The following is a 14,522-nucleotide window of genomic DNA, read 5'->3' as shown; positions in this document are numbered from 1 at the left end:
CATTATCTTTTCATTTTTTATATCTAGTGTTAGGAATACATTTAACATTTACAGTGTTTTGTACCGTATAAGACAATATTGAGGTAGGTACTGGCAGACAGTTCATTTTGTAGACACAGAACATAATTTTACTGTATTGATAAATACAGTATAATACTGTAAATGTGTTTTCTCTTCCTTATGAATTTCTTAATACATTTTCTTTTATCTAACTTACTTCATTTTAAGAATACAGTATATGGTACATATAACATACAAAATATATGTTAATTGATGGGGTTATTGGTAAGACTTTAGGTCTGCAGTAAACTATTAGATTCTCTAAGAATCTTTTCAGGATCACTTTCAGTTTCTACTCACTCACTAACTAGCTGTCTGTATCTGTTATTGGAACTGTTAAAGAGACCATCTGACTGCTACCCTGTCCCTCTCTGGCTGAAACTTTTTGAACCAAAGCTTTTTTCTTTGTCATGGTAGGAAAAGCACGTGAAAAGGGTACATGGGTCGGTCCCTTGATGCAGAATATAGCCACCCAGGACTTCTCATTCACCAGTGGCCATGGTCAGAGTTCTGCTAGAAGGAACAATGGGTATGCCAGTCACTAAGACTGACATCTATCTCTCCTTCTAAATGTGAGCTTTTGAGGGTAGACGTATGTTTTAGGTATTTTTTAATGCTTAAAGCCCTGAATTATTGGCACATAGTAGGTTCTCAATATATTTTATTGAACAAATGAATGAATTGATGGATGGCTATCTGGACTCCTCAAGTAGATTGTTAGCTCCCTTAACTGGCCCCCAAATTTGACTGGCCCCAAAGTTTAACACAAATCCTTAAAATTAACAAATTACAGGACTATCTTGGAGGTTATTTTAGGAAATGCTGTTTTTAAAGAAACAATTGAAGTATTACTAGAAGTGTTTTGTAATTTTGCTTTAATGATTTTTGTTAGTATCCATATCAATTTTTAGTCTGTTACATAATAGTCCTGGAATGACCTGAGTTAAGAATTTGTCCTCTCATGCATCTTAAACACTCACCAATTAGAAAAATTTTAAATAGTAATTTAGATTGGTTTTCCTTATTTGTTTAAATAGTATCTTACAGCACTTCTCTGGGTAATGAAAATCACTTTTTACAGGTAGTAGGTATGTACTTCAGTATTTGTTGACTCCCCTGTGAGCTAGTGAGTCATTGACCAAGAAGCTGGAGTGGGGTGGGATATACCTTGGAGAACGTAATCATCCCCATGGTAACCCAGAGCCTTCTTGCCTACTACCCCTTCCCACATCTTTGTTATATTCAAAGGAGGAAGTTATTATTTACTTTAGATTTTATATTTCAATACGTTTTTCAGGGCACAAATTCCTAACTTCTGCCATTCTTGTGTATAAAACATTGCCATAGGAACAATAAAAACTAGTGATTATGATACTTTATGAAATGAAAAATAATCTACCAATTCTATAACATTTTAAGATTCAAAAATGTTTTTCCCTCAATTTTGCGTTATGATTATTGAGCTGTTGAAATGAAAACATTCTGAACCAAATGGTTAACTGATGATTTTTACCTATTTTGAAAAGGCAACCACTAAGTAACATTACATATTTCATTTTAAAATGTTTTCATTTATCAAAAAAAAAAATAATAACTCCTGTTCATTGTAGCTAACTTTAAAAATAATGAGGCAACAGAAGAATATTTAACAATCCAGTAATCCTTCTTCCCCACAGTTTATATTTTTCCAGTACCTTTCCAGTAATTGTATTATATGTTGGTGTTGTGTTGGTGGTGAGGGAGAGACCGAGAGAGAGAGAGAGAGAGACAGAGAGAGGAAGAGAGGAGACGCTTTCCCAATATATTTTGTTCTATATCCCATTTTTGTAAAAACTTGTTATATTGTGAACATTTTCCAAATATTTTACTATGGTGTTATTTTTACTGGTAATAATGTAGATGTTTTATTAAATAAATTTACCATATTTTATTTAACCAGCTCCCTTTTTGTTGGACATTTTAATTTTTTCAAACTTTCACCAATACCAAGCATAAAACAAAAAAGAAAAAGGGGATAGAAAGAGAGAGAGGAGGGAGTAGGGTAGAAGGAAGGAGCAAGGAAGGAAACTGCAAAAATATTTTGTGACACACATACATTTCCTTAGGATACATTTTCTTATCATTACACCAGTGTTGAATTTCTAGTTAAAAGGTATGTGCTTTTCAGACATTTTGTCAAAAAGCAGTTGAGAACTGCTCTAGAACCCTCTCTAACACTGATGTTGTCTTTTAAAATAATCCTTATCAATTCAACAGGCAAAAAAGACACTTTAATATTGTTTTAATTTGCATTTTATTACAGATGAATACAATTCATCTTTATTGGACCCCCCTCTCTTTTTTTTTTAATTTACTTATTCATTTGGCAGTTCTGGGTCTTAGTTGTGACATGTGACCTCTTAGTTGCAGGATGTGAGATCTCGTTCCCTCACCAGAGGAGGAACCCCAGTTCTCTGCGTTGGGAAAGAGGAGTCTTAGCCACTGGACTAGCAGGTGAGTCCCCTGTTGACCCTATCTATTTCTTCTTTTCTGACTTACTTGCCCATTTTTCTATTTGGCTATTTATCCTTTTCTTACTGATTTGTAAGACTTCTTAACCTTCATCCATTTTTCTCCCTTCTAGTTTGGCATCAGCCCTTTAATTTTTTGTTGATTTTTTTTCTTTCCAGTTCGGTATGTGCCCTTTAATTTTTTGGTGATCTCTGGAACACTTTCCACTTTTTTATGTGTTTTAAAAATAAGTCTTTGCTTTATATTTCATGTGCTATAAATTCCATTTCCAAGATTATTCATAAGTATTTTTTATATTTTAGTAATTTAATGATTTCACTTTTATATTAAAATCTTTAATCCACCAAGAATTTAATTTAGCCCATGTCATATACATATGGACATCAGCAGATGGTCAATACCGAAATCAGATTGATTATATTATTTACAGTCAAAGATGGAGAAGCTCTATACAGTCAGCAAAAACAAGACCAGGAGCTGACTATGGCTCAGATCATGAACTCCTTATTGCCAAATTCAGACCTAAATTGAAGAAAGTAGGGAAAACCAACAGACCATCCAGGTATGACCCAAATCAAATCTCTTATGATTATACAGTGGAAGTGACAAATAGATTCAAGGGATGAGATCTGATAGACAGAGTGCCTGAAGAACTATGGTTGGAGGTTCGTGACATTGTAAAGGAGGCAGTGATCAAGACCATCTGCAAGAAAAAGAAATGAAAAAAGGCAAAATGGTTGTCTGGGGAGGCCTTACAAATAGCTGAGAAAAGAAGAGAAGCTAAAGGCAAAAGAGAAAAGGAAAGATATACCCATTTGAATGCACAGTTCCAAAGAATAGAAAGGAGAGATAAGAAAGCCTTCCTCAGTGATCAGTGCAAACAAATAGAGGAAAACAACAGAATGGGAAAGACTAGAGATCTCTTCAAGAAAATTAGAGATACCAAGGGAACATTTCATGCAAGATTGGCTCAATAAAGGACAGAAACGATATGGACCTAACAGAAGCAGAAGATATTAAGAAGAGGTGGCAAGAATACAGAGAAGAACTGTACAAGAAAAGATCTTCATGACCCAGATAATCACGATGGTGTGATCACTCACCTAGAGTCAGACATCTTGGAATGTGAAGTCAAGTGGGCCTTAGGAAGCATCACTATGAACAAAGCTAGTGAAAGTGATGGAATTCCAGTTGAGCTATTTCAAATCCTAAAAGATGATGCTGTGAATGGGCTGTACTCAATATCCCAGCAAATTTGGAAAACTCAGAAGTGACCACAGGACTGGAAAAGGTCAGTTTTCATTCCAATCCCAAAGAAAGGCAATGCCAAAGAATGCTCAAACTACCACACAGTTGTACTCATCTCACACGCTAGTAAAGTAATGCTCAAAATTCTCCAAGCCAGGCTTCAACAGTACACGACTGTGAATTTCCAGATGTTCAAGCTGGATTTAGAAAAGGCAGAGGAACCAGAGATCAAATTGCTAACATCCATTGGATTATCAAAAAAGCAAGAGAATTCCAGAAAAACATCTACTTCTGCTTTATTGACTATGCCAAAGCCTTTGATTGTGTGGATCAGAAGACATAGAACAACAGACTGGTTCCAAATCAGGAAAGGAGTACATCAAGGCTGTATATTGTCACCCTGCTTACTTAACTTATCTGCAGAGTGCATCATGCAAAATGCTGGGCTGGATGAAGCACAAGCTGGAATCAAGATTGCCAGGAGAAATATCAATAACCTCAGATATGCAGATGACACTACCTTTATGGCAGAAAACGAAGAACTAAAGAGCCTCTCGATGAGTGTGAAAGAGGAGAGTGAAAAAGTTGGCTTAAAACTCAACATTCAGAAAACTGATATCATGGTGTCCAGTCCTATCACTTCATGCAAATAGATGGGGAAACAGTGACAGACTTTAATTTTGGGGGCTCTAAAATCACTGCAGATGATGACTACAGCCATGAAATTAAACAACGCTTGCTCCTTGGAAGAAAAGATATGACCCACCTAGACAGCATACTAAAAAGCAGAGACATTACTTTGCCAACAAATGTCCATCTAGTCAAAGCTATGGTTTTTCCAGTAGTCATGTATGGATGTGAGAGTTGGGACTATAAAGAAAGCTGAGTGCCGAAGAATTGATGCTTTTGAACTGTGGTGTTGGAGAAGACTCTTGAGAATCTCTTGAACTGCAAGGAGATCCAACCAGTCCATCCTAAAGGAAATCAGTCCTGAATATTCAATGGGAGGACTGATGCTGAAGCTGAAACTCCAATACTTTGGCCACCTGATGTGAAGAATTGACTCATTTGAAAAGACCCTGATGCTGGGCAAGATTGAAGGCAGGAGGAGAAGGGCACGACAGAGGATGAGATGGTTGGATGGCGTCACTGACTCGATGGACATGAGGTTGATTATGCTCCAGGAGTTGGTGATGGACAGGGAAGCCTGGCATGCTGCAATCTATAGGGTGGCAAAGAGTCGGAGATGACTGAGGGACTAAACTGACTGACTGTGGTGTGTTTTCCTCTAAACAGTTGGCCAGTGGCTCCTTCACTTATTGTATAATTTATACTTTTCTTGCTGATTAGCAATGCCTCTGTTATTATTTCTCTCCTTGGGTCTCTGTAACGTTGATGTTAACGTGAAGCTTTAAAGCCATTTGACAAATCTAACCATTTTCCTTCTCGGTTAGCAACTATGTGGAAGATGAAGAGATGTCAGTTCAAATGCCAGAAAGATACTAAATGAATTGTTGGCTTTAAAAAAAAAAATCAAGAATGCTGTAAGTGTTTTCTAACATAATTATTGCTTATATAGATTTGTGTTGTTAGGTATTTAAATTTTTTTATTGCTGTGTATCTGGGCTGAAATGATATATGATTTTATAATCATATTTTTCTCAACAAGCCAGTAATCTTAATGTATTATGTATAATAGGTGCATAAATGTATGTATTACCATTATTCAGGAGCTAAATATTATTTATGAATTTATGAAATGCTGAACAAATTTCATAAACATGGGTAACTTCTTGTAACCAGTTTATAAATTTAAATGTATTGGTTCATGTTTTCCCAATACAATCAACATAATTACAAAACAGAAATTGACGTTAACTTTGCTATCCTTTATTTTTTTTTTTTTAAAAAAAGGGGGAGCTCCCTTGCCCTGTTTTTTTAAAAATTTGCTTTTTTATTTATTTTTTGGCTGCTCTGTGGCTTTGTTGCTATGATCAGGCTTTCTCTAGTTGGGTTGAGCATGGGCTCTAGGGTGCTTCAGTAGTTGTGCATGGGCTTAGTTGCTCTGCAGCATGTGGGATCTTCCCGGACCAGGGATCAAACCCATGTCCACTGCACTGGCAGGAGGCTTCTAACCACCAGACCACCAGGGAAGTCCAACTTTACTATCCTTTATATTGAAGCTGCAAACATAGAAAGGCATCTGTACAAAATATAGGCTTATCTTTGTGCTTTAGATGTCCTTGTTACCTAAACAAACAGTCACAAAAATACGTGTTTCTAATCAAAACAATAATCTTTACTTCTAGTAAAGATGAACATTCTGATGGTGAACACTGTAAACTGGGATTTACTTGGGAACTATGACTTTCTCACCTACTTTGCCTATAATTTAGCCACAAATTAAGCCACTTACCATGAGGTGCTTCTGAAAATACTATATTTGGTCAGTTAATCCATTTCCTGTCTCATTGTGATGAATGCTGGCCTTAACTCTGACAATAATTTAGGTCAAATTACATAACCACAACCATAACGGTAAATGTGTGGAATTTTATGTTAGGTCATTCCAAGGATTAATATATGTAATTCACTTATCTTCCTCCATGTAATTCCTTAGGCACTTTTAGAATTATTTTGGTACATTGATAATTGTTAAAGATACTTGCTATCAAAAACCAAGATTCAATCCTGTGTGTGAGCCTGACTGAAAAAAGAGCTACAATAGTTATTACCAAGAAAATGTTCTGTGAATTGATTGGGCAGAATCTCTAAAGCCTGTTCTTTTCCCAGTGCTCATTTACAGTTAAGAAAACAAACCCAGGTGGCAAGGGAATTTAGCCTGAAAAAAGGCTTATCTCCCTACCCACCATGAGAGACAAACTCAGTTTTATCTCTTGGCTCATATTACAAAGCATGGCTGTTCTCCGAATCAAGAGGATAATTTTTTTTAATGTTTCTCATTTCCTTCTCTTTAATCATGCTTTCTACAGTGTATAGAGAATATCCATCACTTCATTTCTACAGTTTCTCACAAATCATTTCACCTATTCCAATTTCCTGTTCTATGACAAGAACCTCTTGGACAATTCTGCCCACTTTTCTTGAAAAATCCTGATTTACAAGCTAGAAAACCAGGCAGTATTCTTTCTCTTGGGAGTTTTCTTGATTTCATGTCAGATTCTTGTCTTGCTTCTTTTACTCTTGATTGTTTCAGGCTTATTTCCTTTCCTCATCAGTCCTTTTCTGCTCACAATCATCATTATGGTCCCATATGTCAATCTCCATGTTCATAATCCAGGGCAAGGGAGCAATCATATGGACTACACATCCTTATTTTCATTTTATGGCTTGGTTTAGATACTATTAATTGGAATATCCATGAGCACAGGAATTATGTCCATCTTGTGCAGCACTGTACACACAGTGCCTGCCATAGAATGCTCAGTAGATTTTTATTAAATTAATAATAGCCACCATTTAATAAATCTACTTATCAAATGATAGGTATTGTGCCATGCACTAAGGTATGTCCATTTTATAAATGAAAAGACTGAAACTTAGATAAATTAAATAACTTGTTCTTGGTCACAATGGCTAGTTTAGGCTTAAGAACTAAAACCTGACCTAATCCGAGCTATGGACGTCTCAGTGCCCACATGAAATCTCTACAGTAACAGTGCAGAGGCAGGATAACATAACCATGAGGAAAGCTTGACTTTAAATCTTGACTCTGAGGCTGAAGAGTTAATAAACACTCTGTGCTTCAGTTTCATTATTAACTAGACACTATTTATTGAAAAAACATTCATTGGTTTCCAGTTACTCCACCTTAGAGTTGTTCTGTAATCTGCTACATTGCCTTATTTAGTTTAACACAATTGGCACTGAAGATCAACAAAGGCTTCAGTTCAGTTCAGTTCAGTCGCTCAGTCGTGTCCGACTCTTTGTGACCCCATGAATTGCAGCACGCCAGGCCTCCCTGCCCATCACCATCTCCCGGAGTTCACTCAGACTCACGTCCATCGAGTCAGTGATGCCATCCAGCCATCTCATCCTCTGTCGTCCCCTTCTCCTCCTGCCCACAATCCCTCCCAGCATCAGAGTCTTTTCCAATGAGTCAACTCTTCGCATGAGGTAGCCAAAGTACTGGAGTTTCAGCTTTAGCATCATTCCTTCCAAAGAAATCCCAGGACTGATCTCCTTTAGAATGGACTGGTTGGATCTCCTTGCAGTCCAAGGGACTCCCAAGAGTCTTCTCCAACACCACAGTTCAAAAGCATCAATTCTTTGGCGCTCACCTTTCTTCACAGTCCAACTCTCACATCCATACATGACTACTGGAAAAACCATAGCCTTGACTAGACGGACCTTTGTTGGCAAAGTAATGTCTCTGCTTTTGAATATGCTATCTAGGTTGGTCATAACTTTGCTTCCAAGGAGTAAGCTTCTTAGACCCCTACAAATGACGGCTTAAATTACCCTAGTAGGCAACGTTCTCAGTCAGTTGAGATATTAGCTGCAAACAAGGAAGTGTTTAATGGATTGTCATACCCACCAGTTACAACTTCAACGGTAGCAAATATATGGATGGAAGGTCTGAAGACTGAAAAATTACCCAATTTTTTTCCCTTTTAAAATAACTGCCAGTGTTTTCTTCTCTTTCTTTCTATAGCAACCATTGAGGCTCCTGAATCCCCATATTATTTATAGAGTGTACTGGTAGTGACTGTACTTACCATTTAGTCCTTAGATTGCAAGACCATGAGGAATCACAGGTAGATGAGAACTAGAATAGGCACTTTACATCCAGAGGTCAGGACTAAGTGAACAATAACATCCCACCCGCTGGATTGGATGTACCTTTGGTCCTGAAAGAGGGCAAGAGCAGGGGCTGTTGTAATAGAATGACTGGATCAAGTAGGCAGGCTGAAGACATTTTTGTCATCATACATGTGGGGAAAAGCAACTAAATAGTAAAATACAATGGATACCTCCCTCTTAGCTCAAACACAGGGCTCACAGTGATGTCTCCCTCCCCAGCACAGGGACGGAACAGCAGCACCATTCAACACATGTAACTTGTAGTCTAAACTGCATGGCTGAGTGACGCAGGTGTGGATATCTGACCCAAACTGGACAAACAGACTTGCTCTCCTTGGCAACTGGAATTTTGAACTGAGATGCAAAAAGATGGGGAGTTGTTTTTAGTCCATGAGGAGGACAGTTTATGGATTCCTATTACTGAGTTTCCCTGATTATCCAGCAATTACCAACATTCTGTGAGATATGCCAGTATCCTTCTGGTAAAGTCAACTTAACTGGCTAGAGTTGTTATTTACTCTAAATACGTGGAAGAACCTTAAATACTACACTTCCCTGGAGCACTTTCTCTCAAGCTACTCCTTCATGGTCCTTTCCCTATACCCGCCACCAAAGTATCACAGCTCACCGAGAATTCCATAATGTTCTATATCACTGAGATTTTGTTATTCCCCTGCATGAAATTCCCTTCCTTTTCTTCCTGAAAACTTTTTCAAGGATTATCTCCTCTATAACACTTTCAATCATCACCCCATATTTACCTGTTGATTTGCAAGATCCTCCACTATTCATGAGTTTCCCTTGTGGCTCAGCTGGTAAAGAATCCTGCAATATGGGAGACCTGGGTTCAATCCCTCCCTGGAAAAGGGAAAGGCTACCAACTCCAGTATTCTGGCCTGGAGAATTCCAAGGATGGTATAATTAATCAGTCCATGGGGTTGCAAAGAGTCGGACAGAAATTGAATAAACCCAGCCAATTCCAGAACAACTGCCCAACTAACATAGAGACTCCTAAGAAATAATAACTGGTTAGTGTTTTAATCCACTGACCTTTGGGGTAACTTGCTAGGCAACATTTTGTTGTGGGAATAAATAATTGGTACAATATCTGTGGGTTAGATTTCACATGGGGATCACCAGTTTAAGAGCTTTTCTAGCTAAACAAAAGATTTAAAATCCAAGGACTGCTTTTTCAAGCCCCACTGTGTATGTGAAGAATGGATACATTTACAAATCAACAGAAAAAGAAATTTCTCACTACTTGCTAATATAAAACATTTAAAAACTAGAAAAAGATTTTTTTAAAACTTTAAAGAAAAATCAAAAGTAAAATCACCAATAATTTCTCTATTTCAACATAAATATGTTAGTTTTCAATGTTTCTATTCAGCTATTTACATATGTATTTTCATATAATTCTAATAACAATACTGCTATTTTGCTGCTGCTAAGTCACTTCAGTCGTGTCCGACTCTGTGCGACCCCATAGATGGCAACCCACCAGGCTCCCCTGTCCCTGGGATTCTCAAGGCAAGAACACTGGAGTGGGTTGCCATTTCCTTCTCCAGCGTAGGAAAATGAAAAGTGAAAGTGAAGTCGAGCAGTCATGTCCGACTCTTCGGGACCCAATGGACCGCAGCCCACCAGGCTCCTCCGCCCATGGGATTCTCCAGGCAAGAGTACTGGAGTGGGGTGCCATTGCCTTCTCCAATATTTTGCTTTAATATTAAAGGAAAAATTTAATACCCATACCCAGTAATTTTAATCACTCTATAAAAATTCTTCAAACAGGTATACTATATTATTTCTGTATTATTTTAGATTCCCTTTTTTCCCCTATTACCAAGAAGTGACAAAATATAGCTCTTTTCTTTCTTTGGTATTAGTGCTTTAAATATGGAGGCTGGGATGGGGTCTTTCTTACCTACTGCCATTGTCCCAAGTACCTAGCAAAGTATATGGTAGACACCCAATAAACATGAATGTTTATTCATTTATGCAAGCAAGAATGAACAATTGGATTTACATAAGGAAAGGCTTCCTAATTCCATCTGCTTCAAATGATTTTAAACTAGCACAATCAAAAAGTCATTATCATTTGAAAGAAAAACATATTTGCATCACATCTTGAATTTATTACCTACAGATAAAGGAATCCTTTATTTACCTTAAAATTCAGTTACAAAGTTGACCCATAAAATAGATGAAAGAATTCCAAGGTTTTTATTCATGAACTGCTTCTATAAATATCACTAGATGAACACCATCTCTTCTCAGTTCTTATTCCCTTCTCTGCAACTCTTGACATTTTTGGCTACTTCTTAAACTCCATCATGAATCAGTTTCTGCAATCACTGTTTATAATCACTCACTTATAGTCTTGTCTTCAGGGTTGACTGGTTCAAGATGGCAGGGTACAAGGACATGTGCCCATCTCCTGTGAGAGCACCAACTAGCTTTTGAACAACCATGGACAGGAGGATGCTGGAACCCACCAAAAAAAGATATCCCACATCTAAAGACAAAGGAGAAGCTACAACGAGATGGTGGGGGGAGGGCACAATCACGATAAAGTTAAATCCCATACCCGCCTAGCAGGCAACCCACAAACTGGAGAACACTAATATCAAAGAAGTTCTCCCACTCTTGTGATGGTTCTGAGTGTCCTAGCCTGGGGATCCAGCAAAGGGACTAGGAATCCCCAGGGATTCTGACTGTGAAGGCCAACAGGATTTGATTGCAGGACTTCCATAGGACTGAGAGAAATAGAGACTTCACACTTGGAGGGCACAAACAAAATCTTGTGTGTGCCAGGACTGAGAGGAAAGGAGCAGTGACCCCACAGGAGACTGAACCAGACCAACCATCTAGTGTTCGATGAACTCCTGCGGAGTCGTGGGTCAGCAGTGGCTCGCTGCAGGGATGGGGGCACTAGCAGCAGCAGTCCCAGGAAGTGCCCCTTAGTGTGAGCCCTCTTGGAGGTCACCATTGTTTTTCAGTCGCTAAGCTGTATCTGACTACTTGCAATTCTATGAACTGCAGTATGCCAGGCTTCCCTGTCCTTCACCATCTCCTGGAGTTTCTCAAACTCATGTCCATTGAGTTGGTGATGCCATCCAACTATCTCATCTTCTGTCACCCCCTTTCCCTCCTGCCCTTAATCTTTCCTAGCATCAAGGTCTTTTCCAATGAGTAAGCTCTTCACATCAGGTGGCCAAAATATTGGAGCTTCAGCATAGTCCTTCCAGTTAATATTCACGGTTGATTTCCTTTAGGATTGACTGGTTTGATCTTGCTGTCCAAGGGACTCTCAAGGGTCTTCTCCAGCACTACAATTTGAAAGCAGCAGACAATTGGATTAAAGTTTTACTGAGAACAGCCCTGCCCACTAGAGCAAGATCCAGTTCTCACTGCCAGTCCCTCCCATCTGGAAGCTTGCACAAGCTGCTTATCCTCATCTACCAGAGGGCAGATAGAAGAAACAACTATAATTCTGCAGCCTCAAGAAGGAAAACCACAATCACAGAAAGTAAATAAAAATGAAAATACAGAGGACTAAATCCCAGATGAAAGAAAAAGATAAAACCCTAGAAAAATAACTAAATGAAGAGGAGATAGGCAACCTTCCAGAAAAAGAACTCAGGATGATAGTGAAGATGATCCAGGGTTTCGGAAAAAGAATGGAGAAGATCCAAGAAATGTTTACCAAAGAACCTAGAAGAACTAAAGAACAAACAAGAGATGAACACTGTACTAGATGGAATAATCTTGTCTTCAGTCTGTTTTATGAAACATGCCCAGATCTGTATATCTAATCCTGATCATTCTATTTGGACCTTTCAATCTCATCCACCTCCATTTCCTTAAAGTCTTACTTTGCTTGTATTGTCAATCTACACCTCTTTTCCTTTGAACTACATGTATGTGTCTCCTAGCCATTGCAATTTTTTCTTGACCCTGCTTCTTCCTCAAGTGTCATTCCATTGCCCCTTTCCCTTCACCAGCCAGACTTTCCTGGTGGCTCAGACGGTAAAACCACCGTCTGTCTACAATGCAAGAGACCAGGGTTCGATCCCTGTGTCGGGAAGATCCCCTGGAGAAGGAAATGGCAATCCACTCCAGTACTATTGCCTGGGAAATCCCATGGACAGAGGAGCCTGGTAGGCTACAGTCCATGGGGTTGCAAAGAGTTGGACACGACTAAGCGACTTCACTTTCACTTTCTTCACCACCCAACTTTTGAAAAGTGTGTTCTGTACTCCTTGCTCTTTTCCGCATTCCTCTCCTTAACTGTTTGCATGTTGACTTCTGCTTTCTCCTGTTGACCTTTTACTTCAGTGATTGTTTGATCCCCTTCCAACAATGCTTCTCTGTAGCATCTCACACCCTTCCAACTTAAGCCTGCACACCTACAGAAACCAACAAGGAAAACCACAATGATAAACCCACACAGCAACTAGAGAGTAACCCCCACTCTGGGCAACTAAAGAAAGCCCACCAGCAACAAAGACCCAAGGCTGCCAAAAATAAAGAGCACAGCAACCCACGCCAGTATTCTTGCCTGGAGAATCCCAAAGACAGAGGAGAGTGGCAGGTAGCAGTCCATAGGGTTGCAGAGTCGGACTTGACTGAAGTGACTTAGCACACGTGTGCACAAACATGAACAAAAAAACTCCCCTCATGGCTTCCTTTGCACTACACCTTCTTGGTTTCTAACAAGTATCCCCTGACATACTTTCTTCTTTTTGTCCTTGGACTTCTTTTTTACTCTACTATCCTTAAAGGTCCTCATTCACCTCCAGAGATAACAAATATTTACCAAGTGCCTATTATGTAGCAGGATCTGTTCAGGCCCCAGGGATACAGGGATGAACAAACCAGAAGCTCACTGTGTCTGTAGTACTTCCTTTTCTAATTTTTTAAAATTATTATTTATTTTTGCCTATGCTGGGTCTTCCAGGGAGTGGACTTTCTCTAGTTGTGGTGGTGGCGGGGGTATTCTTCATTGCAAGCTGGACCCTTTTGAGTTGTGAAGAACAAAAATTGGATTTCCAGAAGAATATTATGATGTAGGAAACAAGCAAGCATGTAGAAAGGAAAACAAGATACATAGGAAGCAAACTTTCATAGAGGCCTACATCTGAGCCAACAGTTTCACATTCCTATTTTGAATAAAAAGTTTAAAATATCATTTTATCAAAGACATTTTGACTAAACTTAATAATGCTAAGAAACAAATGTCTACATTGCAGAAGTTAAAGAACCTGCAAATGTACTGGAGAAAACGCTAAATGAAAAAAAAAAGGAACAAGTATGATTTCCTCAAGATGCGACATCTAGGGTTGTACACCAAAAGACAAAACTTTAAGAAAACATTTCAAACAACTCAGTTGCTGCCAGTGTACAACAACTGTATATGATTAAGTAAAGTGCCTAAACTGATTTAAATTTTATCTCTTTTACTTTTGAGAAATTGCAACACTCTATTTATAACAGCCTCTTCTTCAAAAAGACGTTGTGGCAAACTTACTTTAAAAAAAAAATGCAATTTTTGTAAAGAACTTGCCACACGTTTGCTTCCCTGGAAAGAAGAGAAAACCAGTTTCTTAACATACTTTAACCCACTTTCCCCCACCTTAGCAGAACCAATACATCACGGAAAACGTCTAAGTGGGAACATTGTAATTTGGCTCATTGTACACTACGCCTCTCCACTACGTTGGATCTTATTTTTAGTTTCCAGCTTAGTTGTCAATTAGTAGTGGCTGTCACTTCTCTGTTTCATTTCCCATAAACCCAGAAAAATGGGTGGAGGACCATAGAGAGCTTTGGTCCAGATAGTCTATTAGATATCAACAGTTTTTTCCTCAGGACGATGC

At 38.6% G+C, this 14,522-nt stretch overlaps 2 protein-coding genes across 4 annotated transcripts in view; one reads left to right on the top strand and one right to left on the bottom strand.

Annotated features, from left to right (window-relative positions):
• The window catches only part of CCDC18 (coiled-coil domain containing 18), a 181,683-nt gene extending 167,960 nt beyond the window's left edge, over positions 1–13,723 (top strand). For 2 of the 3 annotated variants that reach the window (XM_061411170.1, XM_061411166.1), the window contains one exon: positions 2,464–13,723. The gene's annotated coding sequence lies outside the window, so the exon portion shown is untranslated. The remainder of the gene's footprint in view (positions 1–2,463) is intronic. The other variant, XR_009735354.1, reaches the window with a different exon arrangement.
• Positions 10,756–14,522, bottom strand: part of LOC133244273 (uncharacterized) — a 4,518-nt gene continuing 751 nt past the window's right edge. Inside the window, exon 2 of the mRNA XM_061411180.1 lies at positions 10,756–11,972. Coding sequence (XP_061267164.1) covers positions 11,899–11,972 — 74 coding nt within the window. The 3' untranslated portion in view covers positions 10,756–11,898. The remainder of the gene's footprint in view (positions 11,973–14,522) is intronic.

Source organism: Bos javanicus, chromosome 3 (genome assembly GCF_032452875.1).
Source record: "Bos javanicus breed banteng chromosome 3, ARS-OSU_banteng_1.0, whole genome shotgun sequence".
NCBI lineage: Eukaryota > Metazoa > Chordata > Mammalia > Artiodactyla > Bovidae > Bos > Bos javanicus.
Note: the sequence above shows the minus strand (reverse complement) of the source record. Positions and strands in the feature narration are given on the sequence as shown.